Source organism: Heliangelus exortis, chromosome 4 (genome assembly GCF_036169615.1).
Source record: "Heliangelus exortis chromosome 4, bHelExo1.hap1, whole genome shotgun sequence".
NCBI classification, from domain to species: domain Eukaryota; kingdom Metazoa; phylum Chordata; class Aves; order Apodiformes; family Trochilidae; genus Heliangelus; species Heliangelus exortis.
In genome coordinates, this window is record NC_092425.1 from 30963537 (window position 1) to 30990909 (window position 27373).

Consider the following 27373-nt stretch of genomic DNA (forward strand, 5'->3'; position numbering starts at 1 on the left):
CACACCACACACCTTGGTGTCACTGGCAAACTTGCTGAGACAAAGATATTAAACAGCACTGGTCCCAGCATCAACCCCTGAGGAATGCCACTCATCACTGATCTCCACTTGGACACTGAGTCATTGACTGGAACTTGCTGTGTGACCATCCAGCCAATTCCTTATCCATGGTGTGGTCCATCCATCAGGGCAGTGTCTCTCCTATTTAGAGACACGGATATTGTGTGGAACAGTGTGGGACAGTGTCACTTACTTTGCAGAAGTCCAGCTAGATGACAGCAGTGGGTCTCCCCTTACCTACCAATGCCATAACCCTTACACACAAGGCCACAATTTGCCTGTAAGTGAAGCCATTGTGGCTGTCACCAACCACCTCCTTATTTTCCATGTGTCTCAGCACAGTTTCCAGAAGGATCTGCTCCATGATCTTGCCCAGCAAAGAGGTGATACTGACTGGCCTGTAGTTTCCTAGGCCTTCTTTTTTTCCTTTATAAAAAAGGGGGTTGTTTCCCCTTTTCCAGTCAGTGGGTACTTCACTGGACTGCCAAAATCAGCTATCCTGAACAAATTATAGCCATGCATTAAAAATGCTCATCTCTTTGGGAGTGTTAAATCAAGGTTTGAAGGACAATTAATATGATATCCCTGGAACAACCGGTTCAGCTCAGTCTTAAAGAGAAAGGAATGTAAAAAAGAATTTTTTTACAGTAAGAACAATCACTCACTGGAACAACCTCCCTACAGACATGGTAGAGTCCCCACTGTTGTAGGTTTTCAACATGTGACTGGACAAGGTGCTAGATAATCTCATCTGGGCACCCCTTCCCACAAAAGCCTGGACTAGAGGATCTTTCATGGTCCCTTCTAAGCTTGGCTATTCTATAATATTTGTTAAAAGCTGAATGTATTTAGTTAGGCCTTTAAGATGTTACCTAGTGCACCTCAAACTGTTTCTGCTGTTTTTACAGAGTACAGTTTGGAAGGAAAATATTTTTCATACTTAACCAGACAAGCAGTTGTATCATAAAAATTACAGACATAACATAACAACAGAGCAACAGAAAAATCACATACTGAGGTGTTGGTGGTAAGTCTAATTCCAAGAAAGAAGATTTTCTAACACAATTTGTTATACTGAAGGAATAAGCACATTAAAATGGACTGGATCATAGCAAACCTGTTTTCTAATGTAGAATAGGAGATGAAGTATAAGTTCAACTGCTCAGATATTACATGGAGTAACTTCAAAGGGAATAATAAATATTTAATAAAGGGAAGGCTTACAGGAATTCCTAATAGCTTTAATTCTTCCCTCTGTCTCTTGCTAGGAATTATACTGAAGCAGATATATCGTATATGCAGTCTAGATAAAAAGTTATTAGAAAGTAATATGGGAACTCAATCTTACCCTGACCTCAAGGTCAGAAGTCTAAGCTGTAGATTTCAGGAAAAATGGGAAGAAAAAATAGGAGAAGTGCTGCTTTACACACATCTGGTTTCAGGTTCTTTCCTTCCTCTTTGTCACTGCCAGAAACTACATAGCAGATGGTTCTTCAGTTTCAAATAGTGCAACCATTCTCATGTAAAATTAAAATTATTTTAAATTTTTCTTCTTTCTGTTATACATGTGGATGCTGCTTTGCCTAGATAACTATGCCTGTTACAACTGTGTGCATTTTTAAATAATCATAGAAAGGTTTGGGTTGGAGAGAACCTTTAAGATTATCTAGCTATTCTTAAAATATTTATACATGGTGATGATATGGCTATTCAAAATAGACAACACCACACAACCTTATCAAGTCATGCTGCTTTAAGAACATATTTGTTCCCAAACTTACACTCTGTGAAGAAGTTACAATGTAGCTACAATGCTGATACAGTTAGATGTTAAGAAACCAGTATCAGTTAGCACAAATGTTTAATGTATGTGCACCAATTTGTCATATGGCCTATACAAAAATGAGATTACATCATTTAAAAGCCCATGGAAAGCCACTGGCAACAGGTTTTATAGATAAAGCAACAAAGAGCTGTAAGATCTACATAAGGACATTTCATACTGATATACTAGAGAAAGCAGAGGGTCCAGGTTTCAATATATTGTTTTACTCTCTGAAGTCTGGTGTGATAGCTTAACAGTTTCACCAGGTGCCAATTAAAGCTGGAATGATTTATAAGAAGAGAATTCATATTGTACAGACAGCAGTCATGGTGTATAAACCTCAAAATGATTATGAATGAATCTGGGCTAGAGTGCCTTCAAAAAACAATCAGCCTGTCTGATGGACATTACATCAGATTATGGGTTTTTTTTCTGTGAAGAAGTCACAATGAAGTAATTCACTAACCTTACAAACAAGCCTAATACCTTGTTCATAACCTGACCTGAAGAAATTTTTATGTGCCTTGACATTAGGAAGGTCCTTCTTCTATGAAAGAAAATGCTTGCCAAACATATCAGAATAAAATTGTTTATGGATCTTTAAAATAAAAAATTACAACTTATTTCCATTTACTTTACTGACTGAACACTTACCCACTGTGGCAGAAGCTGATGACAGGAGAGACTTCCCCCAAGTACCCCAAGATCCCCATCTACTTGCTTTAGATGAGGATTCTGTATCCTATAAGAACAAAAAATATTACTGCACTATCTAAAATTTATGTTACCTGGCAGGAGGAAAAACAAAGAATTTGTCAGGCAACAAAGTCCAGCTATGTAATAAATAATAATACAAGCGAAAATGTTTGTGCTACTGCTTAGAAGGGTGTGCCATCTGAAAATAGGCACTTTGTAATGTAATACCTGGCTTCCCTCCTCATGGTGATGCCTTCTGAAGAATGATTTTTGACAGACAGAATATATACAGAAATAGCCCAGAATGATTGGCAAAACCTGTATCAACCACCTCCCCTGGCAGATGCTTAAGCTCTTGTGCAAAGTAGTTCCTGCATGACAGGTGTCATTCTTACAGTGCTCTGTGGATTTTAGTCTTCTCACCTCACCTTTTCTTCCTCCAGGAGAAAACCATGGTCATCAGTCTCACTCTGTGTGTGTGAGTTAAACTATCCTTGCAGGCTTTGACTGAAAGGCCCCATAATAGGTTTTGCAGGCTCTACTGCAGAGCATAACTTCTAGCTGAGTAATTGGAACACCTGGTTGGGAAGGTGCTAATACTGGTGCACAAATCTGTGCAGTGAACATATGAGCACAATTTCAATGTCAAACAAGAGCATACATATGGAGAATCAGTTAAGAATTTGGTGTCACACTAAACTAAAGTTTATTTCACATACAGTACCCCTGGGCAGACATGCCCTTCTCTAGTTTTATTATAAACACTAATTTGTATTACCTTTGTGGTCGAAGTTTGGTCACTACGGACAAATTTTTTAAGGTCTTTTCATTCCTAAAAGTGCCACAGATTCCTAACGGAATCCTAAACACTTACAGGTGTTATGTGGAGTTGAAGCTTCTGTGCTCAAGAAAGCAGGATGGGAAGCTTAGTTCAGATCATCTATTTTTGAAAGCACCTAAAACTCCAGAGATATTTTACAGATGTCCTAATATTTCTTCAGGTACAATATTCTATAAAAACATACAAGTTTATTAGGGCTATTATTAAGGAGATGCAGGAACTGGACTCCTTCCTGAGTTCTATCAGAGCTAGAGTTAAGACACTTCTCTGCCTGAGTCCCCTCAGAGGTGTAGCCCAGTAAGATGTATGCGCACAGGGACCTTTACATTTATGTGTGGTATTGAGTACCAGTATTCCATACCTAAATCATAAGAAGAAACCATTATCTTGAGAAAAAAGTCTCTCAACTCAAAAGCAAAAGCTGAAGTATGCCAAGACAGCTCTGCATTGTGCAGTGTGCAGATCCCCTGTCACCTCTTCTAGGTACACCACTCTCACTGGTGGAGGGATGAAAACAGTGTTTTAGCCTCTTTGAATTTGTGGATAACTTCTTGCAATTACTCACAGGACTCCCAAAGGTCTGGATCACAAATTGAATACTATTGGCCTAGAATAAATAAAAAACTACCAGCTGTTACACCCAGCTTCATGAAACCTACACTGTTTTTGTAAAGTCAATAACTTGAAAATTAGCAAGTACAAGATTCAGTGATACAAATGCAGTTTCAATTATGGCCTCTTCTGTGAACAGAATGAAGCAGATTTGTACAGAAAGTCAGATAACAAAATCACAGCAGTATTAAGTATATAAAAAATGGACTACATTCTTTATAAGATGTAGGTTTTGGTATAGTTTCATTGCATCCAGGCTAGAAAGACCAAATTAGTATCATACTGGCAAACAGAAATTAAACTGTTCTTAATTTCCAAAAGCTTGGTGTTGCAGTTTAACTTACTTTATTCCTTTCTTTTTATTCCTTACTTTTGGGATAAACAGTATGCACATTTTACAAAATTCTGGCCTTAGAAAACCAGGTAAGGGAGGGTTTTTACGGAAAAGAAAGTATTACTTACCTGACTGTTCTGTTCAAGCAGTTTTTCTTCAGATTCAGGTTCTGCATCAAGGCTTACAGTCTCATTGCACTCAGTGGGCACCTCTTCAGGTGCTTCTCCATTGGAAGGCAGACTTTCAATTATTTTTTCAGTCAAAGGGTCTTTGTTAATAAATATGTCTCCTTCCTGCCCATTGCTGGCACTCTGAGTGGCCTGTCCATGTTCATCATGTGGTGACTCGTGCAAAACCTCAGCTTCCACAAGGTCTGGTACAGACTTGGGAGGCAGTATCTCACTGCTGGTCGTTTCCATTACTTCAGGTTTTTCTTCAGATGGGATGCCATCACTTATGTCTTCAGACATTTTCAATTCTGCATAGAGGAAATAAATAACGATAAAATACACAGCATTTACTATAAGTTATTGCTAAAAAACCAACACAGCCTTGATGTAAGGCTTCATGAAGTAGGGAACCCTGTGGCACATGCATCATGCCAACACTGATATCACAAGGTGCAGTATAGCACTCAAGTATGAAAAGCAGCATTACTGTTTTCCAAAATATGGCTTGGTGAAAGATAAAGGATGTTCGTTTGTCAAATATAAGCACTTCCACATGGTAAATTTCTATGTTCCCTTCTAGATGTAAATGAAAGACCACTGGAGAACAGGATAATCTGGGCTGCAACAGACAAAAAGTTCTTGGTCTCCTCATCATTTCCACATACATTTTCCTACAGCCCGATGACTGAGAGGAGGATGACACAGTGTGACTAAAGCCATGGTGATACTTATGTGTTGAAGAAAGGGAATAATTTGAGAACATGACAGGTTCTGGACCCTGCAGACATTTGACAGACAAAAATCATTCACTGCTCACACTGTTTCTGCATCACTTGTTTCAGAGACTTACTGTTTAGGGAATAAACAGTAAGTAAACTTCTCACCTAAAAGTACAGACGTCAGTTCAGGAATTGTGTGATTAAACTTCAATTCTGAAGTGAAAGTAAGCTTGCATGAGATAAAGTTTCTGATTTGTGTTTATTGTAAGTTACGAACAAAGATTCTCTTATTTACACCTTATCTTCTAATGCAGCTTTCTTTTTCTTAGTGTTTTCCATCACTGTGCAGTCATTAGGCTCACAATCCAGGAAGGGAAAGAAATGGCCATTGAATGAGCTCTCCAGGTGATTAAGGAGTGGCACTGGCAGAGTCCAAAACGACTACAACACAGGGGTAACTTGTTGGCAACAATGGTATGCCTGTCACTCCAGTCAGATGATCCCTGATGTGAGTTGTAATTTCAAGAGTTGCACTGCACAAAATAAACTTAGAGCCTTTCCTCTGCAGATGCTGTATTTTCACTGACTCCCATATTAATTAAATACAGTTCAAAGATTTGCATCTGTTAAGAATGAATGAGGTTCTAAAAGAGAATGAGGAACACTAAAAAAAAAAAAAGGCAAAAAGCATAACGTAACTGGGATTTAGAAGAAGCCTGTCTAAGAAATACGTATTTACATTAGTATTTATTAAAGTCTATAAATCACGTACACTTCTGGCTTTAGCTGCCTGCTTATCTCATTTGAATGTTGATCAGCTGCTTGAACAGTTCCAAGAACAGCATTTGGGATCAGTGAAGAAGAAACGAATAAGTAAGTACTTGGTGCTACTTACATTACTTAGCTTAGCCTATAGCTTAATGATGTTTAGAACACATGCATTTACCACTCAGAATCTTTATATCTGCCACATGTATTTGCAATTTGCCATTACAAATATAGCAAACACTATAGAGTGCTTTAGTGTGGGTAAACACAGACACTGTTTTAACAGCACTCACAGTGTCATGGGCAGCACCAGCAAAAGAAAATTTTTCTGTTTGTAAACCAAATCCCACCACCAGCTATGAGGATCCTGTACTAAAACCTGTAAACCCCATACATCCATGCACTGTCAGTTTGCATGGGTCCAAATAAGAAAACGCAATTTATAAAGGATCTCACATACATGTGCACATAAATTTTGGCAGGACCGGGTCATCTTTGAGGACCACTCAGGTCAAAGTCCTTGCAGTTGTCACCTAAACCTTCCTCACGGGTGCAAAGCACGTAACCCCAAGTTACCACTTCTCTCAGCAACCACAAGCCGTGCTTGACCCTTGGGCCATGGCGTCGTTCATGCTGGCACCCTCTCTCGGATCTGGATCAACACCTACACTGATCAAAACCAACCCGGACAGCTCCGCCCAGCGGGACCGATTCTCCATAGGCGGTTCATGTGGCCGATGCCAAGGCCAGGGCTGGGCCGGGCTGGCTCTCTCCAGCCGCCCTCAGGCGGGCAGCGACCATCGGCCGGCCGGACCCGCCGGTCCCCAGGGGCAAGGGGTTGGCGGCAGCTCCCGCCGCACTCGGTGGCACCTGCCGACCCGCCCCGTCAGGAGTTTAATCCCGTTTCGAACCCCAAACCCAGCCGCCGAGCAGTGCCTTCGGAGACGGATCAACGCCCCCGTGAGGGATAACTCTTCCGGCCGGCCGCACCGCGCTCCCCTTTTTGCTCGACGCCTGCGATCTCTTTTCCCGCCGCGGAACGCTGCGGGCCCGGCGGGCTGAGGCGAAGCCTCCGTCGGGTGCCCCGCGCTGCCGCCGGCAGCTCCCTCTACCCCGCTGCCACCTGCCCCCGGCCCGGGGCGAAGCGGGAGCATCCGGAGCGCCGCTCCCTCAAACCCGCGGCAGCCACAAATTCCCTTTTTTTTTTTTTTCTTTTTTTCTTTTTGTTGTTGTATTTTTTTTTCTTTTCGCAATCCCCTCTGGGGCAGAGTTATTACTGAGCAGCCCGCAGCCAGTTTCAAAAGCGGGAGAAAAAGAAGAAATATCGCTGTTCTCCTTACCGCTCAGCAGTCCCCTTCCCGGCGCCCCCCCCCCCTCGCTCGTTCCCCGCCCCGCCACGTCGGCAGCAGCTGGGGGAGGAGGCAGAGCGGGCCGGGCAGCTGCGGGTCGGCCGAGCTGCGGGGAGGAGGGGGAGGGTTGACTCTTCTTCCCTCGCTCTTCCGCCGTCTCTCAGAGGAGGCCTTGTGCTGCCCGGAATGCGGGCCGCGGAGGTAGCGCTGTCCCGGAGGGAAGAGCCGCCCCGGCCACCATTATCGCCCCTCACGGCCCTCAGCTCTCTGCGTCCCCGCTCGGCAGTGGGGCGGTGGCTGTCGGGCAGCGGTGGGACATGGGGGTCTTGTGGCGAGGAGGCTGTCCCGGCGCTGGGGAGCCTGTCAGAAGCGCCGGCCGGGCCGGAGCGGGTGAAGCCGGGCTGGCCGCCCTCCGCCTCGCTGATGGGGGTAAATTTGGCAACGCTGATGGGATAAAGTTCATTCAGAGGCGATTTCGGTGTAAATGAGTCCAGTTTCTGATCTGGGGTCAAATTACTATCTATATATTTATCTAAAAAAATTAACTCTCCTGCTGAAGTGCGTGGCTGCGGAATAAAACAATTGAGATTTAGCTTTTTTGATACCACTTTCTCCCTTCGTTAAATCTGTGTTTACGGGAAATGGCGCTAAAACAGAGAAACGGGGGGGCTGTCCGTAAGTCCGTGTCAGTGCCGGGCACCCGCAGCCACGCGGGAAATACGTGGCCGGACAAGGCTCTTGCCCAACAGCCTGGGGTTTTTGATTCCTCATACCGTTTCCTCCTCTTGTCACTTCATTTTAAGGCGAAGCATGCTCTTTCTGTGATAAGAAGCAATTCCACAATTCATCCTGGCATCCTTTCTGTCACCAGTCTTTATTTGACAAAAAAAGAAATACTGTTGCCACAGGAAGCAAAACAATAAAGCCCCAGTTTTGACGCAGCGTAGTGCTTCACAGATACAGATTTACAGACATGCTTATCAGGCAAAAGGCTCTGAAGTTTCCAATGCAGGCAGGTGGTAGCAGAACAAATGTGTGAGTCACTAAACAAGTTTACGTATCAGATCAGGGTGGCAGTCACAGCCTCTTTTTAGGTTAATTTATTACTATTTAGATGTCTATTGCAAATGGAATCCAGAGTGGCCCTAAGGGTTGCCCTCTGGTTTTCAGTGGAGCGTGTGGAAAAGGGCAGAGTCTTAGGAGGGATCATGACAGACGAAACTCAATCCCTGGGAATTGTTTTTCCCTGTGAGTGGATGGTAATTTTGACTGTAACGTGGATCTTACACTGTCAGTTTTGCAGATTCTGTACAAGATGATGCATGTTTTGGAACTACAAGACAATATTAATCTCTTGTAATATAAAGGTATTTTCTCAGGATGAAAGTATCATTGTAAGTGCTTAAATGTGTACATCTGTCCATTGAGATAGAAGGATGTATTTGTTTCCTAAGTTCCTAAATTTCTGTCTTGAATTTAGCACTTGCATTTTCTAATTTTATTTCATTTTCAGTAATGAATTTCACTTGTATTTTCTCACTATGGTAATACTGCAAATGGTTTTGCAACCAATGAACGTTTCATATTTCACTCAAGTTTGTTATTACTCAGAGTTAAGTCTCGTTGTCTGCCTAATGGATTTCAGGAAAAATGCTAGCCTTTTAATAAATAGATAAATGTATTGAAAAGAAAAAACTACATTTGACTTTTTAACAAAGCACAGAAATATGCATAACACTTGAGGAATATATTAATTTTCTTCCAGTGATTGCACTGGTAAATATCTGGCAAATATGAAGGCTAGTGGCATCCAGTTAATGGTAACATTTGGTTCTGTATTCATTAGAGTAATAGGTAATTTATAGTCAAGAACTTAAAATGCTTTATTCAAAATTAATTAATGTTTGGTAGAAGCAAGGTCTTACCTTAGAATTTTATCTCATCCTAAGGATGTATAGCGAAGTCTTTCCAGCTAATGCTGGAAAGCTCAGGAAGTTGAGAAATGAAATATGGTGTAAAGAATAAGCTTTTAAGTGAAAAAGTAATTTTTAAGGTATTTCCTCTGCTTCCTAAATAATTGTAGTGTTGAATAATTGAAATGTTATATGTTATAGTATGCTCACCCAGATAAGTGGATTGTAGTGAGACAGTTCTGTCTTTAGATCTCAGCTATGATGGAATTTCTGACCAAATTATACAGAAATAAACACAGACTGGTTTATGTCTTTTTCAGGACAGTAAGCCAAGTGTTTAGTCATTTGGTATTCAAGTTGCTGCTCTGTTTTAGTTTAAAAAAAAAACAAAAAAAAACCAAAAAACCTCACCTCCTGTTTCTATGTCCACTATTTAACCCAGTCACAACAGTGCTGGAAGAGGAGAGATATATTATTTTTCCATGCCCATTAAATACAAATTAAAATAAGACAAGCAGTATTTTTATAAACCAGCCCTGATAAGAACTTGGCATCTTAATTGATGTAGATAAATAAAGAAAAAAAAATCAGAATAATGCATGCAGACTAAGATCATTATTAAGTTCAAAGAGGAAAATGTTTGAATTTCAGTGTAAACCTTGCCCAAAAGATGGCAATTTGATGAAGATGGAAAGTTAGTTAAAAGATTATTTTTTCCCCTGCTTAATCTGGTTCAAAGCACAAAATCACATGATTTAATAATAACTAAATAATGAGGAAATTGCAGTAATCATGTATGTGGAAAATAAATCTGAAGGAAAGCAAATGCCATTTCATAAGCTGTCAGTAGATGGCACAAACATTTTCATTAAAGGTTTGGGCGTTACTAAACAGTAGGATAGAGTTACAGGAAGTTTTCTTTTTGTATTTTTACTGAGTTCTTTTTCGGCTTTTTCGGAGAGGAGGGATTTCTGGTGAGAAACTTTTCACTTCATTGATTTTATGTGGTTGCTACTTTGCTAAAACTGTTTTACATTCTACGTCTTACTTGCAAATGAGGCATGTTTTCCATAGAGGGTTACTAGCAAGTGTATGATGTACTTTGAAGTGTATGAGTAAGAAATGAGAAAAAAGTTGCTTATGTTCAATTAAATTATACAAAAAACTGCTCAAAGAGCAGTCTGTTTGTATTAGCACTGCCCCCATAGTTAAAGGGGTCACAGTGATTTAACAGAAACGTTTTTTATACAATTCAAAAATGGGTCTAACTTGATATATTTAATCCATGTGAAAGACATAGTTTTAACATTTGAGGCTTGTATTATGGCTATAGCTTGTGAAGTGTGTGCCTTAATACTGAACTATCATAGTTCAATGAATTCTGTACATTTCCTATATGAAAGTTTAGTCGGATAATATTTGAAAAACTTTCAAATCTATTTTGATTTCTTCTCTAGCTCTTAAATGATGTGATCTTGGTTTGCTTACCATAATGTATTGCTTCTCTGCTTATACCTTGATAATACTTTTTTGTCCAGCTTGAAAACCTGAAGATACTTCTGAATTAATAAGGATAAGACTATAAAGGATAGTTTCTCCAGTGTTAGCTCTGAAATGGTGTGTCCTGTGTTGTAACAGTTGTTAATCTTGTTAGGTAGGATATTCTAAGGAAAATTTGAAAGTACTCGTAAATTATTTGACTGAATGTCAGGATACAGGAAAGAGAAAAAAAATAAGCACATGTGGAAGATCATACCCTTTTTTCACCTAGTCCCAAGATATTGCTGTAATTTTGTCCTATGAAAAAATAGTGATTGGAAGACAGATTTTTTTTTTTCCTCTGGGTTTCTAATGAAGCTGTGTATTTTGTTTGATTATATACACATTACTAGTGTTGCCCAAACAATTGTAAGAGCAGAATAGAAGATGCTGATTATATTTTGTTTTCTGCATATGTCCAAATGCCAGATTCTGAGGGCTATGATGAGAAAGCTACATATAATGTTTCAAAATCAAAGTCTGAAAAAAGGCTAGAAAGGTTTTGCCATATTGCCCCACTAGTTTTAGCCAATTTCCAAGCTTAGTTTCATGCAGTCTTTTGAAAGCAGAACTCAGTGGACTTTTTACTGTTGTACTGCTGAGATTTTGCAGTAAGTTGTGTTAGATCAAGGAGAATGTACATTTTAGATCCAGTAATGCAGTTCTAAGAAAGCTTGTGATACGGAAGATGTAGTTGTTGAGGTTGTGTTTTAGTTCAACATGGGACAGGTATTACTGTCTCATTGTGGAGTCACTAGAAATCATTGTAGGGTCAATAGAAATACAAACACAATACAGCCCTTTCAATATCAAGGGAAAATTGAAAGCCCGTGCAGTCATGAATAAGCAGTATGGAAAGCTTGCTTCAGACAACAGCTCCAATTTAAAAATAATGGGAGGAAGAGGGGAAGAATATTCCAAAGTCAAAACCCCAAGATTTCAGAAATCTGGAAAACAACTTTAATTCAAGATCCACACATTTTAAAAGTTCTTACCGGTTTCTCTTTCAGAAAGGCAGTCTAATGGATTTGTGGTGATATCTAAAAGGAGATTTAAGGAGGAACTTACAGTGGCTGACTTAAAAGGAGGCTGGATACCATATACTTCTGCATTCAGAAATTAAAAGTGTCCTCCATTAGGGAAACACAAAACCAAGTCAGAGATTTTTCTCTAAGTTGTGTTTCAATAAGACTCTCTTTCACAACTGTGACATTTGAGGTCAACATCCTTTAGAACAGGGCTAGGTTTTGTATTATACAGTTGTGGGAAGCCTTCATACTACTTTGAATCACAGAAATAATTGTGTAAGCAGCAAATTTTAGTCACCTGTGAAATCAGACATGTCTTGTAACAAACAGATTCATTAGATATTAAATAAGACATATTTGCCAAATAAAAATTTCAGTAGTGTTCTCTTAAATAACAATGCCTCAGCTGAGCGATGATCTGTGCCTTCATTGCTTTCTGGGTACAAGGGAGAGATGAGAAATTAGAACCTTACAGGTTCAGTAGTCCCTGTGATGATTCTTGCATAGCCACCTAATGATCCAATCTGGTTTTGGGTTTTGTTTGTTTTCTTTGCTACAGGATTAAACAAAAGATGGACAGATAAGAAAAGTATTGAGCATCTCCAGAGAATCAGAAACCAATATGAGAGAAAATAAGAGAACTCGCAGAAAATTTTTTATTTACAAGTGTCTGTTGGCATTGACTTTTTGGAACCAGGTCAGCCTGACAATGGAAAATGAGGTCTTTACATCTGCTTCTAATGATTTTCCAGAAGATGGTTCTGACAAAAAAATCAAGACACTGCCACTACTGTATGGAAAGAGTAATTGGTACAAAGATAATTCTCACTGGGTTGTTATTCAAAATACTACAGAAAGCTTGTCATTGTCAGAAATCACAAATGATAATGTAAAATTGTTAGTAGCTTTGTTATCTGGTTTCAGACAAGGCTCCAGCTTACGAAATCTGACACTGACCGATGTGTTGGTGGACTGGGATGCTCTTATTGAAATTCTTCAGACTGTATGGCACTCATCCATTGAATACTTCAGTATTAACAGTGTAACACAATTGTCCGACATTACACAGTCTGACTTTGACTATTCAGGTACCTCTATGAAAGCACTGACAATGAAGAAAGTTTCAATCACAGATCTGTACTTCATACAGGACGACTTATATAGAATATTTGCAGACATGAATATTGCAGCCTTGACAATAGCTGAATCAGAGATGATACATATGCTGTGTCCTTCATCTGGAAGTCCCCTTAGATACTTAAATTTTTCAAAGAATGATTTAACAGATCTTCTTTTTCAAAAATGTGACAAATTAACTCAATTGGAGACATTAATTTTGCAGAGAAATAAATTTGAGACCCTTTCCAAAGTAAGCCTCATGACCAGCCATATGAAATCACTGAAATACCTGGACATGAGCTACAACTTGCTGAGTCACGACGGAGCTGACGCGCGATGCCCATGGGCTGAGTCTCTGACAGAGTTGGACCTGTCCTCCAACCAGCTGTCGGATTCCGTGTTTGAGTGCTTGCCCATCAACGTGCAGAAAGTCAGCCTCCAAAGCAATCAGATCACCAGCGTCCCCAAGGGGACGGCTGAGCTGAAATCCTTGAGAGAGCTGAACCTGGCATCCAACAGGCTGGCCGACCTGCCGGTGTGCGGTGCCTTTTTGTCCTTGGAGTTCCTGAACGTAGAGATGAACGCGATCCTCAGCCCGGCTGCCGACTTCTTCCAGAGCTGCCCAGGGGTGAGGGAGCTGCAAGGCGGGCACAACCCCTTCAAGTGTTCCTGTGAACTGCAGGACTTTATCCGCCTGGAGCGGCGGTCTGGGGGGAAGCTGGCTGGCTGGCCAGGGGCCTACCTGTGCGAGTACCCGGAGGACTTGCGAGGGACGCAGCTGAAGGACTTCCACCTGAGCGACCTGGCTTGCAACACGGCGCTCTTGCTCGGGACGGCTCTGCTGCTGACGCTGGTGCTGGTGGCTGTCGTGGCCTTCCTGTGCATCTACCTGGACGTGCCGTGGTACCTGCGGATGACGTGGCAGTGGACGCAGACGAAGCGGAGAGCTTGGCAGAGCCACCCCGCAGAGCAGGAGAGCGTTCTGCAGTTTCACGCCTTTGTTTCCTACAGCGAGCGCGATTCGTCGTGGGTGAAGAACGAGCTGATCCCAAACCTGGAGAAGGGGGAGGGCTGCGTACGGCTGTGCCAGCACGAGAGAAACTTTATCCCCGGGAAGAGCATTGTGGAGAACATCATTAACTGCATTGAGAAGAGCTACAAGTCCATCTTTGTGCTGTCTCCCAACTTTGTGCAGAGCGAGTGGTGTCACTACGAGCTGTACTTTGCCCACCACAAATTATTCAGTGAGAATTCCAACAGCCTGATCCTCATTTTGCTGGAGCCAATCCCTCCGTATGTTATCCCTGCCAGGTACCACAAGCTGAAGGCTCTCATGGCAAAGCGAACCTACCTGGAGTGGCCAAAGGAGAGGAGCAAGCATGGCCTTTTCTGGGCTAACCTGAGGGCAGCTATTAGCATTAACCTGCCAGTGACTGATGGAAAGAGGTGTGGGGAAACAGATTATGAATCATTCTAACGGAGTTTCTGTTTTTTTCTTGGTGAAGAAATAAATACTTTGATTTTCATTGGTTGTCTGTGTATTTAACTTCTTGTTACATACCCTTCTTTCTACTCGCTTGTTTGTGCTGCCACATAAGTCTAGGTAGAACTCTCCTCACCTTACTGGAAGTCTTTTGAGATTGATAGTTGAAACAGAGGTAGCAAATCACAAACTAGTTTGGATGTGAATTTTGAAATGCAGCTTGAAATACTCTAGTGAAATTCTCTCAGCAGAATAAAATCTGGAGCAGTTGGTATAGTCATGTGAAGAATGCTTAGGTGGTTGGAGAGTTTGCAGAGCTTCATTAATAAGAAGGCTTAGGCAGCTTGGTCTCAGGACCTCTTTTGCTAAAATTAGTTGCAAGAAAATAAATTACCCATCCTGAGAAAGTGTCTATGAGTCCAGAGGCTGAGATAGTTTCTCAGTTGTGTTTTCACAGATTCAGTGAATCTTTAAAGGGTAGAAGTCTGATCCAGAGCTTTGCGAACATGCAGTACTGGTGAACAAAAATGGCCGTGCTACAAGAGAGGCCTGAGTGACGAATAAAAGTTTGGGGTAAAATAAAAAAAATAAATAAAATAAATGAATAAATAGATGAGCTACTTCACCTTTTGGCACTGCTGTGAGGGAGAGACACTGAACTGAAAATTTAGAGCTCTAATTCCCACCCTTTGATAGAGTCCTGGTACCATTTTGATCCTGAGCAGTGCCCTGACCAGAGGGACTGACAGGGGGTCTGTCTGCGGTAACATCTATAATACATCTGTCTGTCTTTATCATCATTGGCTATGTCTTGAGAAGCTCTTGACTTCTCTGCATCGTGGGTTTTCTTTATCTTTCTATTTTTTTTTTCCTTCTCACCCATGTATCTTACTTGATGCTTATTATTAAAAGAATCTGTCCTTTTCAAGCTGAATCAGTACCTTTTGCCACATAGAATGAGATCTCTTGGCTTGAAGTCTTGAAATTTAAGCAACTGTTTAACAATCTGTAGGGAAAAGATCAAATTTAACACCTTTAGTTCTCTCATCCCACTTAGCCTCAAAATTAATATAACACATCTACCACTAAATTGCAGGCGTTTCACTCAGAACTGCGGAAATAAATTGTTGTGCTTCCTCCTTCCCCTCCAGCTAATGCTTCAGTGAGTGACTCACTTAACCCTTAGAAAACTGAAGATGAGCAGACTTGATTTGCCTCTCCCTTTCACACAACCAGAGACATCTGGATTGCTTTATAGTGGATAGTGGAAAGTTTTAAGTCAGTAATACAGTTGGACCTCTGCTGTCTGTGGAGCTGTAAGGACTCGCAGGCTTCTTCTCTTGGCTGGAGGAAAGAGAAACCTTCTGAAAGTCAGAGAGTGCACAGCTGCCAGAAATTAATGATTTCTTTCAGGAGTGGAATTTTTTAGTGGGGAATTACTTGGAAAGTATTTGGGAACTATGTGACCTCTGGCAATGTAGCTGATGCAATCATAAGCAGAAATTCATAATTACAGGTTTCTGGTATATGTCCAAAATACTTTTATGATTAATATTGGAAAGGGATGCTTGTAATGAGCATGGGGATCAATTAAAACTTGTTCTTTCGGACCAGAAGCCCACATATTGTTAGTTTTTTGTCCATGCTGTGTGCCACAGATCTGAAAAAACAGGTAACATGCAGTGAATTACTGCATCAAGTTTCTGTGATTCAGCAGGAAAGGAGTTTCTCAAGTGATGCTGTACTCTGAACACTTTCTATAAAATCAGTTTTAGTCCAAGAAATTTTTCCCATGTGGGGAGGCCAGGGTGGGGGGGAGGAACTGTTAAGTCTCTCAACTGTTAAGTGTGTCAGGCACTTTATCTGCACATTTTGGAAAGTAGCTGTCCTTTCCTGGGCACCCTGGCAATGTGAGTTGGCAACTGGTTCTGCACTGAACACTGTATGCACTCCAGCCATCAGGAAAAGGAAGTGTGTAAATATATTCTGGTGTCCGATACCGTATCAGAGCAGATTCCTGGCATTTGACAGTCATCCTGGTGACTAGCAGGAATGCTATTTTTACACACATAATAATATCAACATAAAAAGCTGATAACTTTTGTGAGACTCTGTAAAACCTAGAAAACGTGCAGAATGAAGTGAAAGTGTAAATGTTTTTAGATACTTTTAACTAGTGTGTAGCATAAAGAAATGCAACAGATGGGAGTCCTGATGCAGCAGAGGTTGCCCTGCTGAGGACTCATCTCCTTTTTAAGCTTTAGAAACATGACAAAGCATCAGCACTGAAGCTCAGCTGCAGAGGTTTAGAGCAGGGAAAGGTGCTTGAGGGAAAGAATGGGATTCTGTGGTACGTGTGATACTCTGCTGGAGGTACAAAACCTCTGTGAAAGCTGTGTTTTCATTTAGGGCTTGAGTTTGTCTCGTTTTTCTTTCAGAAGCATTTACCAAGGCTGACCATAATGCTCATTTGTAGTTCGTGTTCTGGCAGAAGGAAGCACTTGATAACTAAGAAATGAGAAAGTTCTGTATTTTGCAAGGGGCTCTGTCTTACCAGCTGGATCCCCACAGCTTTGTTCCTTGTGTCTATTTATGCTCCAAAAAAATAAGCTTGGGTGTAAATGCAAAACAGTCTCAGCTCACTTTGACTCAGAGCAGCATTTAACACCTGTTTTTCCTCCTTGCCACACAGGGCTAAGCTGTGATAAGGAGAGCTGAGGATAAGGTCTTGAGGACAGCCAAACACTGGCTTTGCAACCTTTAATAACTGTATTAACTTCATGAGTGCTTGGATGACTCTATCTGCTCTGGCAGTGTTGTAACTCAGTGTTTCACACAGAGACGTTCCCCTCTACAGTTCCATCTGGAGAGATTCTTCACACCTTGGGGCACAGTGCTGGTCCTGAATAGCTTGTGATACCTGGCCAAGTATAGCTGCAGTTCCTGTCTGGGTAAGTAAACAAAAAACATTCAGGCAGAAGGGTGAAATGGACCTTGAGGAAAAGCTGTTTGTGAAGATAGTTATTCATTGATAGTATCAGCTACAAAAAAACCCCAGCAATGTGAACTTCAGAAAGGGAGCAAGGTATCTAAATGGGTGTACACCCGTGGAGTATGGAAAGTATGGCATTTAGCAGCTCCACTCAGCAGGCATGAACAGAAATACAATGCTTTTTAGTTTTTGTCTATCATGCAAAATTATTTAATTAGTAAACTGAAACAAGTCCCAAGGAAAGTTTTGCTGAGTTGTTTGGTAAAAATAACATTATTCAATGTTCCTAATGAATGAACAGAGGTATTCAGGCCTATCAGTTTTATTTTAACTAGTTGCAAATTATTTTTTATGTCAAACTGTTTATTTGAATGAACTTTAAAGTAATTTGTGACTGCCCCCTCCCTGGAAGTGTTAAAGGCCAGGCTGGATGGGGTCTTTGAGCAATCTGGTCTGGTGTAAGCTGTCCCTGCCTATGGCAGGGGCACTGGAACTAAATGATCTTTAAGGTCTCTTCCAACTCAAACCATTCCATGATTCTGTGGTAAATGTGTAGATACTTTTGTATTTTACAACCGTGTGTGCATTGGAGTCAGTTCTGCAGAAAGCTGATGGTGTGTTTGATTTTAACCGTGCAACAAAGCTTTTTCATGGATTATATTGGAAAACTGCCAGTGGTTGGCATAATTTAGTTCTTGGTTTGACTGTGATATTATTGTTTGTTAACAAGTGTCATAGCCTAATAATTTTCATATAAACAATAATATTAGAAGGGTTGGACCAGATGATCTTTGAGGTCCCTTCCAACCTTGACATCCTATGATTCTGTGATTCTATGGATTAATGCCCAGCAGTGGGAGCTTCACCTTTCATTTGAAGAAAAGACAGTATCAGCTATGATCAGACTCTTTCTGCTAATTGTGAAACATTCATGATCCCCAGTCTTGTCTTAGGACACAGATGTCTCACAGTTTTCTGTAATGCTTTACTCAGATTTTTCTGCACTGAGGAAATCAGAATGGTTTCAGTTTCTGCTCAGACTTATCAATCTCAAAATGAAAACCAGACATTTTCTCTCAGCAAAGCAAAAGGTTAAATTCTTCTTTACAAAATTGAAAAGGTAATTGCAAAAGGAAGTCTGAAAGGGATCTAATGCAAGCTTGAAAAAAACTGTGACTGCGATCTAGAATAAATCGTCATACTTTTCAATCTCTTTAGCTGAATCCCTTCTTGCCTTCCACTCCCCTTCAAGGCTCTGTTTTACAGGGTGGAGTAAGCTCCGGACTGAGTCCAGAATGTGCCCAGGTGTCCCCTCTACCCCTACTTTGCTCATACTTGAAGAATTTGTTACATAGTTCATTAACTTAATCTTAAAACTAATTAAGATTAAATAAAACTGCACTCATTTATTCATCTCATCTTCCTCCATGCTAATCAATGTTACTGAAGCATGTTGTATTAGTTCAGAGGCTTGTGGGAGTCAGGTGTTGGTTTTGCTTCTTTACATCTGCTTTTGCAATGCTCACACTCTCTGCTCTGTTGATTTGCTCACCGGGCTCCTGTCCCTGTTCAAGACATGAACTGAATGGCAGCTTTATTGGATTCCTCCATTCCCAGATGGCCCCATATTGCTGTGTTCTTCACGGTTTCATTACACCTTTCACATGATAGCAAATATTCTCTACTGTTCATTTTTATAAATCTTTTGAGGGAAGCTACAGCACTGAGTGTCCCTGATAACCCCCTGAGGTGTCTCTAGTATAAAGATGACTGATCTGTGCAGGTTTTGAACTGTGCCAGTTTGCCCCTATTATCAGCTTTTGAGATCTAAGTTTTTGCAGTTTGTCAGTGTCCTCCATTTCTTAGTCTGCTTGCTGAGGAAAATACCTTTGTGGGGTAGAACTCTGTGAGAGATTTTAATATGAAGAAATGGTGGTTGTGAGGGTTCTGCTTCCTCTTTTTTGGGAATGCCAAAGAGGAAATGAAAAATTTCTAGAACTTCTGTGTAACCATCAGAAGCAGACATGCAATTTGATATGCAGAATTGTTTAAAAATTTTTGCCTTGGTGACTATTTTGTACTGCAGCTAGTTTTATTTCTTCCTAAACTGTACAGTAATGTAAATATTAGAGAAGTAAATGTACTTTGCATCTGGACTTTTAAGTTTCCTTTCATTGTGCTCTTAATACATGCACTGTAGGAAAATTCTATTAATTATTGGAATCATATAGCCTATATAAGAAGATCCTGTACTTTACACTTCCTGAGGCAGTGATTACAAAGTAATTAGCAACTCCTGTCAGATCCTCCAGCTTGAAAAGTGCTTGTTTGAACTTCTGTTTTGAGTTAACTGAGTATGTAGAGGTTTTTTGCTGGTTCTTTGACTGGAGATGAATTCCACGCACAAAAGGTGAGTTATATTTTCTTGATTATTTGTATTTTTTCTTTTTATTGTACTTATTTTGGACTCCATGAAATCTTGGGTGCTGGTGTGTCTTCACTAGTGAGAGATACTCTTTCATTTTGAAGCTTCAGTGAAAACGCTCACTGTGTGTTGAATTCGAACAAAGAAAGGAAGAAAAAAAAATGTTTAATATGGCAGTTTTCATTCTCAGACAACTCTCATTCAATACCATCATAAAAAAAGTACTGGAGAGGTAACCGTTGATCCTTAATATTTTGTTGCTAGACACGTCTGCTCTGTTCTTTAGCTGTGATACTCCTGAGTGCTATACAGCATGAATAGTCCCTTCTTACAGTGTATAGCACAGCATGCGCTGTAAGTTAACACCCACCTGGCAATGGAACATGGACCATTGTATTTTATTCCTGTCACAAAATTCCTTGCTTTGTTCTTGACTCCCCTGTCCCCCAGAAAGAAGTGCCTCCAGATAGTTCCAGATCAAAATTCAGTTGATTCACTATCTTCATGACTGGACTAGACTTCGAGGGACAGGGTCAGCTCCTCTTTGAAGGAAGCTGTGGGGTTTCCTTGTCTTGGTTCTACTTGTGAGTGATATTGTACTTGGCCCAAACATTCCACCTAGTAGTAGACTTGGAGGGGAAGGGAAGTATTTTGAAACCAGTCAACCAAATTATTGGTGGTTTACACATATTATAACCTATAAATGAAAAAAAACAACCCCAAAACAACAGGTCTTTTGTGTTTTATTTGACAAAAGATTACACAGGAGCAGAATTTTAAAATCTTAGGGTTTTTTCAAACACAATCAGCAGAGGAAACACACAAGAGCTGTTTGTCTCCTGTAACAGTTTATGAGTTGCTTATACTTCAGTTTGTCTGTGTTTTCTTTGAAAAGCTTTCTGACAAGAGAGTAATGAGCAGGCCAAGTGTTTTCATGACAGAACTGATGCCTCTCCAAATCTACCTATGCTGTTGATAAACATGACCACATATTGATTCCGCTGGATAATTTTCCTTTTCCCATTCTTCTTTACTCCTAAATGCACTGATGTCTGGTTGCACCAGTTTTGCACTTTTCAAGACCATTGAGAAATTTGTATTTCTTAACATACCTGTATTTTTTTTAACAGAACAGTAATTGTATTCCTCCCATTATAGAGGAATTAATTTCTACTTAACTGAGAAAATAATGCAATGAAAGGATGGAGGTGAGGAGGCTTGATGAGAACTTTGAAAAAGAGCATGTAAAAAATAAAATTTTTATTACGTAAATTTTATATTTATTTTCATTTCAGCAATAAAAAGCCAATTCCACTGTTCGACAATTTTGGCTAAGTCCATGTGTTTTCTTTTCATAGGGCTGGACTCATCACTGAGATATATTGAAGAGAAAACAAAGATATGCCTCTGCATTTCTATAGGAAAACAAGATAAACCTGGAAAGCATAATGAGACCCCTTACAAATACCTATGTCTTTGCTTGTGTGTTTGCATCCATGCTGTGGAATAACATCCAGACAACTATGGAAAATGAATTTATTGCAAATTATTCAGGCAGCTTGCTAACTAATGTTCCAAAAAACATTCCAGTACATACTCATGTATTAGATTTATCACATAATAGGATCTCTGAACTTAGTGTCTCTGAATTTATTTTTCTTTCTGACCTTCAAGTGTTAAATCTTTCTTATAATCTAATTGCGGAGTTTGACTTCAGTGTCTTCATTTTTAATGAAGATTTAGAATACTTAGATTTATCTCATAACAACATTTTGAAAGTTTACTGTCAGACTCTTGCATATCTTAGACATTTAGATCTGTCTTTCAATAAGTTTACTGCCCTGCCCGTCTGTCAGGAATTTGAGAACATGTTTCATTTGGAGTACTTAGGATTAAGTGCCACAATGATACGAAGGTCAGACTTTGGGTATATCACACATTTGCAGCTGCACACTGTCCTCCTGACATTAGAAGACTTTGCTCTGTATGAGCCTCAGAGTCTGACAGCCTTGAACACAAGGAGTCTCCACATCATTTTTGCAGCAAACCAAAACTTCACTTTTCCCCTCTTGTATGATGGAATGAGCACTTCAGAAAATTTAAAAATAGTTAACTTAATATATACTCTGAGCTACAAAGATTTTCCTTCTCCTTCTTTCACGCTTCTGAAGAAAATCAAGACAACAGCTCTGACGCTTGACACTGTAGACTTACAATGGGCTATCATTTTGCAGATTTTCCTGCTCACTTGGTATTCACCTGTGGAGCTTTTGACTGTGAGAAATTTGACTTTTCGGGGATCAGTGAAAGTGCTAAATGAATATGAATTTCTACACTTATTAAACCCTCTGGAACAATTGATCTCTTCGGGCAGCTCGATGAAAGTGTTAACGTTGGAGCATGTTCGTAATAAGGTTTATTATTTCAACCAAGAGATTCTTTACAGGGAGTTTTCAGAGATGAATATTTCCAGTTTGACAATATATGATGCATATATGCCTCACATGCTTTGCCCCAATAAAAAAAGCTCATTTCAGTATTTAAATTTTTCTCACAATGCTCTGACAGACGAATTGTTCCAGAACTGCAGCACTCTGACGGATCTGAAATTACTTATTTTGCAGAGAAATAAATTTGAGACCCTTTCCAAAGTAAGCCTCATGACCAGCCGTATGAAATCACTGAAATACCTGGACATGAGCTACAACTTGCTGAGTCACGACGGAGCTGACGCGCGATGCCCATGGGCTGAGTCTCTGACAGAGTTGGACCTGTCCTCCAACCAGCTGTCGGATTCCGTGTTTGAGTGCTTGCCCATCAACGTCCAGAAAGTCAGCCTCCAAAGCAATCAGATCACCAGCGTCCCCAAGGGGACGGCTGAGCTGAAATCCTTGAGAGAGCTGAACCTGGCATCCAACAGGCTGGCCGACCTGCCGGTGTGCGGTGCCTTTTTGTCCTTGGAGTTCCTGAACGTAGAGATGAACGCGATCCTCAGCCCGGCTGCCGACTTCTTCCAGAGCTGCCCAGGGGTGAGGGAGCTGCAAGGCGGGCACAACCCCTTCAAGTGTTCCTGTGAACTGCAGGACTTTATCCGCCTGGAGCGGCGGTCTGGGGGGAAGCTGGCTGGCTGGCCAGGGGCCTACCTGTGCGAGTACCCGGAGGACTTGCGAGGGACGCAGCTGAAGGACTTCCACCTGAGCGACCTGGCTTGCAACACGGCGCTCTTGCTCGGGACGGCTCTGCTGCTGACGCTGGTGCTGGTGGCTGTCGTGGCCTTCCTGTGCATCTACCTGGACGTGCCGTGGTACCTGCGGATGACGTGGCAGTGGACGCAGACGAAGCGGAGAGCTTGGCAGAGCCACCCTGCAGAGCAGGAGAGCGTTCTGCAGTTTCACGCCTTTGTTTCCTACAGCGAGCGCGATTCGTCGTGGGTGAAGAACGAGCTGATCCCAAACCTGGAGAAGGGGGAGGGCTGCGTACGGCTGTGCCAGCACGAGAGAAACTTTATCCCCGGGAAGAGCATTGTGGAGAACATCATTAACTGCATTGAGAAGAGCTACAAGTCCATCTTTGTGCTGTCTCCCAACTTTGTGCAGAGCGAGTGGTGTCACTACGAGCTGTACTTTGCCCACCACAAATTATTCAGTGAGAATTCCAACAGCCTGATCCTCATTTTGCTGGAGCCAATCCCTCCGTATGTTATCCCTGCCAGGTACCACAAGCTGAAGGCTCTCATGGCAAAGCGAACCTACCTGGAGTGGCCAAAGGAGAGGAGCAAGCGTGGCCTTTTCTGGGCTAACCTGAAGGCAGCTATTAGCATTAACCTGCTAATATCCATTGAAGGAAACGAGGAACAGAGTGATGCTTCTTCTGCTAGTAATGTAAATCAGTATGTGAATGACTTAGTAGTCTTGCATTAAATTTCGTTAATGTTCCTTTTTTCTAGCTAAATGTAATTGTGATACATACAGAAATTGCTTATTCTAGTAATTATAGTCAGAAGTCTTCTGTATTTACGTATCAACAACAAAGGGAAAGAGAGAGAAATTTCAACAGTGATTACACTGATTTTTTTTAGACTTTGATTGCCTTTATTTTGGATGTTTCTCATTTGTTATGGCCATATTCAAAAGTAAACAAAGTAACGGTTGGTTCAATGTCATCAGGACTGTCCAGGCATGCATTTAAACGTTGTTATGACATGGGTGTTTTGTTGTTAAGGTGGAAGGGATCTGCTTCCTTGGGTTTAATTAAATAATATGAAAAAGAAGAGAGCTGTTGTTTATATCCTTTCCTATTCATTGATATAGATGCCAAGGGTACAGTATCACTGCATCTTCAGGCCTCACTGGGCCTTCTTACAAGTCAGTTTTTCCCTCTTGAAAATCTTTCCCTTCATTACAGACAGAGGATTTTCTGGGTAAGAGCTGAAAATTTGAGCCATTAATCCCTATTTAATATTCCTCTTCCTTTGCTGTACTAAAATTTCCCTCCTTTCCAGATTTACCTACCAAGTCATGATTTCGTAGACTTTGCTTTTTATTATTTTCAGAATAGTAGTTCATATCTGAACTAACAATATTTTTATAATTTTATTGCTTTGTGCTATGATCCTATTAGGCTATACTGGGTTGCTTGTTTTTCCTGTTTTCTAAATGGAGTTATGTATTTCAATACAGTGTTTCTCTTATTGAGAATTCTTTCAACTGCAAGTGAGCAAAGTAAAATGAGATGCCTCAATCTCTTACCATTTCATTACAAAAATTTCCCTTGGTTGTGCTATCGTAATTCTTCTGTTAAATTATAAAATATACTTTATTGCTATCTTAGTGCAGCAGCTAATAAGCAAGCTATATTAGAATGGAGTTTTGTAGGTATTTAGAATACATTTTACATGATAATAACAGGAAACCCCCTCATATTTCTAGAAAATATGCAATGCTTATTTGAGCATTGGGAAACAGAGTGAGCAGTGGGAAACAGAACTTGCACAACAACTGAGAAAGAGTGGTATTGCTAGAACTGAATTAGGTCACTGAATTAAGTAATTTGTCAAGTGTTATAACTCAGAAGCTTGATGTTTGGAGATAAACCCCTTTTCATCTCCTGACTTTGACTGAACTCTTTTTTAGCACATGCTGAGGGCCAATAGGCAGGTGAAAAAGGAGTAACTTCTTGGCTGACGTTAAATTGATTAAATTAATGGTATTTGTTGATAGGAGGCATCTAATAATTTGCTGTTCTTGGATTTAATTTGACAACATGATAAAACTATTTGGTTTTATCTGTTATTAAATTTCCTGGTATTATTTGACTGGTGATGAGGAGCTGTGTAATTATACTTAGAGCTGAATGGCAATCAATGCAAAGCCCTCTGGTTGCAGTGAGGAGCAGCACATGAGGTGAGGAAGCCAACAAGAGGATGTGAGCCACTTGCTGAGGTGGCTCCTTCCCAGGCCTTACAGTCGAAGGGCATGACCAACAGTCAGACTTAACGGCAACGTTATAATGGGCACATGTTCTGTCACGTTTACCAGACAAGAAAAGAGGAAGTAAAGTTTCTCAAATCTGATGTTCTGGTCTCTGAAAATGCAAGGCATCAGCAGCCTGGTTTTTATGTACTAAGTAAAGTTCAGGGGTCTGGGCCATGGAACGGTCCCTCACATTTAAGACTGTTCCGAAAATTAAGTTGTAGGTATGTGTGAATGGAATAATTTGTTTTCTAAATTCTGCCAACTAGACTGCTTTTGAATATTTACCCTTTAATGTTCTGTTCTTCCTACCTCTCAGATCCTTTATAAACATGGCATTTCAGTTATTTACTTAGAGCACAGTACCCTTAGCTCCTTAAAATGTGCTTTTAAGTGCCTTCCCTGTCCTGTCCTGTCCTGTCCTGTCCTGTCCTGTAAGCATTTTACAGTGGTTCTCATGCCTTTTCTGCTGGAAGTTCCATTTCCTTCTTCCTGAAACTCAGTTTCTGTTCAGAAGGTTCCTTAAATACTACTTTTTTGTTTCGGCCCAATTCATAGAAGTTTTTCTTGAGAACTTGTCAAGACTCACAGGACATGAATACCTTTTTGAACACTTGTAGTATTGTTGTGCTAATGTCCATAATGTCCAAAATTATGTCAGGTGCTGCTCCCACTGAGCTTACACTCCTGGAAGCAAACATGAAAGCAATATTGTGTTATCAGCTTTGTTAGGATTTAGCCAGATCAGTGTTACCTGAAGAGGGTTGAATGTTGAATGTTTCTATGGCTAAAAATTGCAGTAAAGGCACAAAATCTTGACTCCTTTGGAAGATTTTGTTGCATGACACTATCTGACTTAGTGATAGAAGGTAAGACGGGGGAACAGCCTCATTTCTTAATGTCAGAACATAAATATTTTCTCATATTACAATCATGTAAACTTGAATTTTGCCAGTTTCTTAAAGCAAGGATGACACCCAGTGGCCGATTAAATTATCAGCGATTATTTCCTGAAAATGACCACTCATGCTAGCATACAATGCATTTTGCCCCTCAGGAAGACAGAAATAACAACACTGGCCCAGCAAGTGCTGGAGCTTCTTGCAGGAGTGTGGGTGAAGGAAGACAGATCAGGATGAGCCCTTCCTTCTGGCAGCTCCTACACTGGGTCAGGGGCTCTGCCTTGGTCCCCTGCACTATCAGCCCCTCCAGCAAGTGGCTGTGAAGCACAGGTTCACTGTGACTGGTTCACTGACAAATAAACTTTATAAAGCAGCATGATGTGAGCACTGAGTCTTGCTTTATGATGAGAGGTCCTTACTTTCAGGCAGGAGGCCAAGATATACAAGCCAGTGATTTTCTCTCATTTTGTTTGCTGTTTGTATGGTTTTATTTTTATGGTTTTGGTTTTGTTTTGTTTTGTTTTGTTTTGTTTTGTTTTGTTTTCCTCCTTCTGTACTTACTTTCCCTTCTGCACACCACTATGTCATTGTAAGGTGCCACCAGGCTGACCTGTTGGACAGCAGCAGGACACCAACATCCCACAGCAATTACCTCAGCAGGAACGGAAGTTGTTAAGAGATGAATAGTGAATTCAACTGGACTCACTCTTTTAAGGCACTTGGAAAGGTGTGAAGAAATAAAACCCACTTCAGCCCACCCGTCACAGCGTCATCTCTGAGCCTTGTGGCAGGCAGGGCTGCTGCACATGGGTGCCCTGTTGTCTGCATCTGCTCTGGCACCTCGACCTGGTCCTCACAGATGTTTTGAGAGTGATAAAGAGATGCAAAATTTCATGTCTGATGCTCAAGACCTGTCAACGAACTGTGTTGGTGCCCAGATTAGGAGCAGGTTAGACTATTTTTCTGAGTTTGGCACCAAGTGCACTGGTGGGCACAACTCTCCTCCAGTGTAGGAGGTAGAAGTGCAGTTGCTTCCAAGGCTGGTGCTCCTATCCTGCCTGCTCCTATCCTGCCTGCTCCTGTCCTTCCTGCTTCTGTCCTTCCTGCTCCTGCCCTTGGCCCTGCCC

At 40.9% G+C, this 27373-nt stretch overlaps 4 protein-coding genes across 9 annotated transcripts in view; 3 read left to right on the forward strand and 1 right to left on the reverse strand.

The window, feature by feature from the left end:
* Window positions 1-7438, reverse strand: part of FAM114A1 (family with sequence similarity 114 member A1) — a 34925-nt gene extending 27487 nt beyond the window's left edge. For all 3 annotated transcript variants that reach the window (XM_071743728.1, XM_071743727.1, XM_071743725.1), the window contains exons 1-3: window positions 7366-7438; window positions 4497-4846; window positions 2540-2627 (exon numbers count right to left, since the gene is read on the reverse strand). In XM_071743728.1, coding sequence (XP_071599829.1) covers window positions 2540-2627; window positions 4497-4838 — 430 coding nt within the window. In that variant the 5' untranslated portion in view covers window positions 4839-4846; window positions 7366-7438. The remainder of the gene's footprint in view (window positions 1-2539; window positions 2628-4496; window positions 4847-7365) is intronic.
* The window catches only part of RPL9 (ribosomal protein L9), a 388416-nt gene that overhangs the window by 213348 nt on the left and 147695 nt on the right, over window positions 1-27373 (forward strand). The gene's annotated exons all lie outside the window — the stretch shown is intronic.
* LOC139796086 (toll-like receptor 6) lies at window positions 7564-14499 on the forward strand. 3 transcript variants are annotated; one of them, XM_071743723.1, is made up of 2 exons: window positions 7564-7684; window positions 12414-14499. In XM_071743723.1, the coding sequence occupies exon 2, from the start codon at window positions 12477-12479 to the stop codon at window positions 14448-14450; it is 1974 nt and encodes a 657-aa protein (XP_071599824.1). In that variant the 5' UTR covers window positions 7564-7684; window positions 12414-12476; the 3' UTR covers window positions 14451-14499. The 3 variants fall into 3 exon arrangements, with proteins under 3 accessions (XP_071599824.1, XP_071599825.1, XP_071599823.1); XM_071743724.1 differs by lacking the exon at window positions 7564-7684 and adding an exon at window positions 8453-8741; XM_071743722.1 differs by lacking the exon at window positions 7564-7684 and adding an exon at window positions 9083-10261.
* Window positions 17030-24143, forward strand: LOC139796089 (toll-like receptor 6). 2 transcript variants are annotated; one of them, XM_071743731.1, is made up of 2 exons: window positions 17030-17407; window positions 21232-24143. In XM_071743731.1, exon 2 carries the CDS (start codon window positions 21322-21324, stop codon window positions 23791-23793), a length of 2472 nt encoding a protein of 823 aa, XP_071599832.1. In that variant the 5' UTR covers window positions 17030-17407; window positions 21232-21321; the 3' UTR covers window positions 23794-24143. The 2 variants fall into 2 exon arrangements, with proteins under 2 accessions (XP_071599832.1, XP_071599831.1); XM_071743730.1 differs by lacking the exon at window positions 17030-17407 and adding an exon at window positions 17432-19858.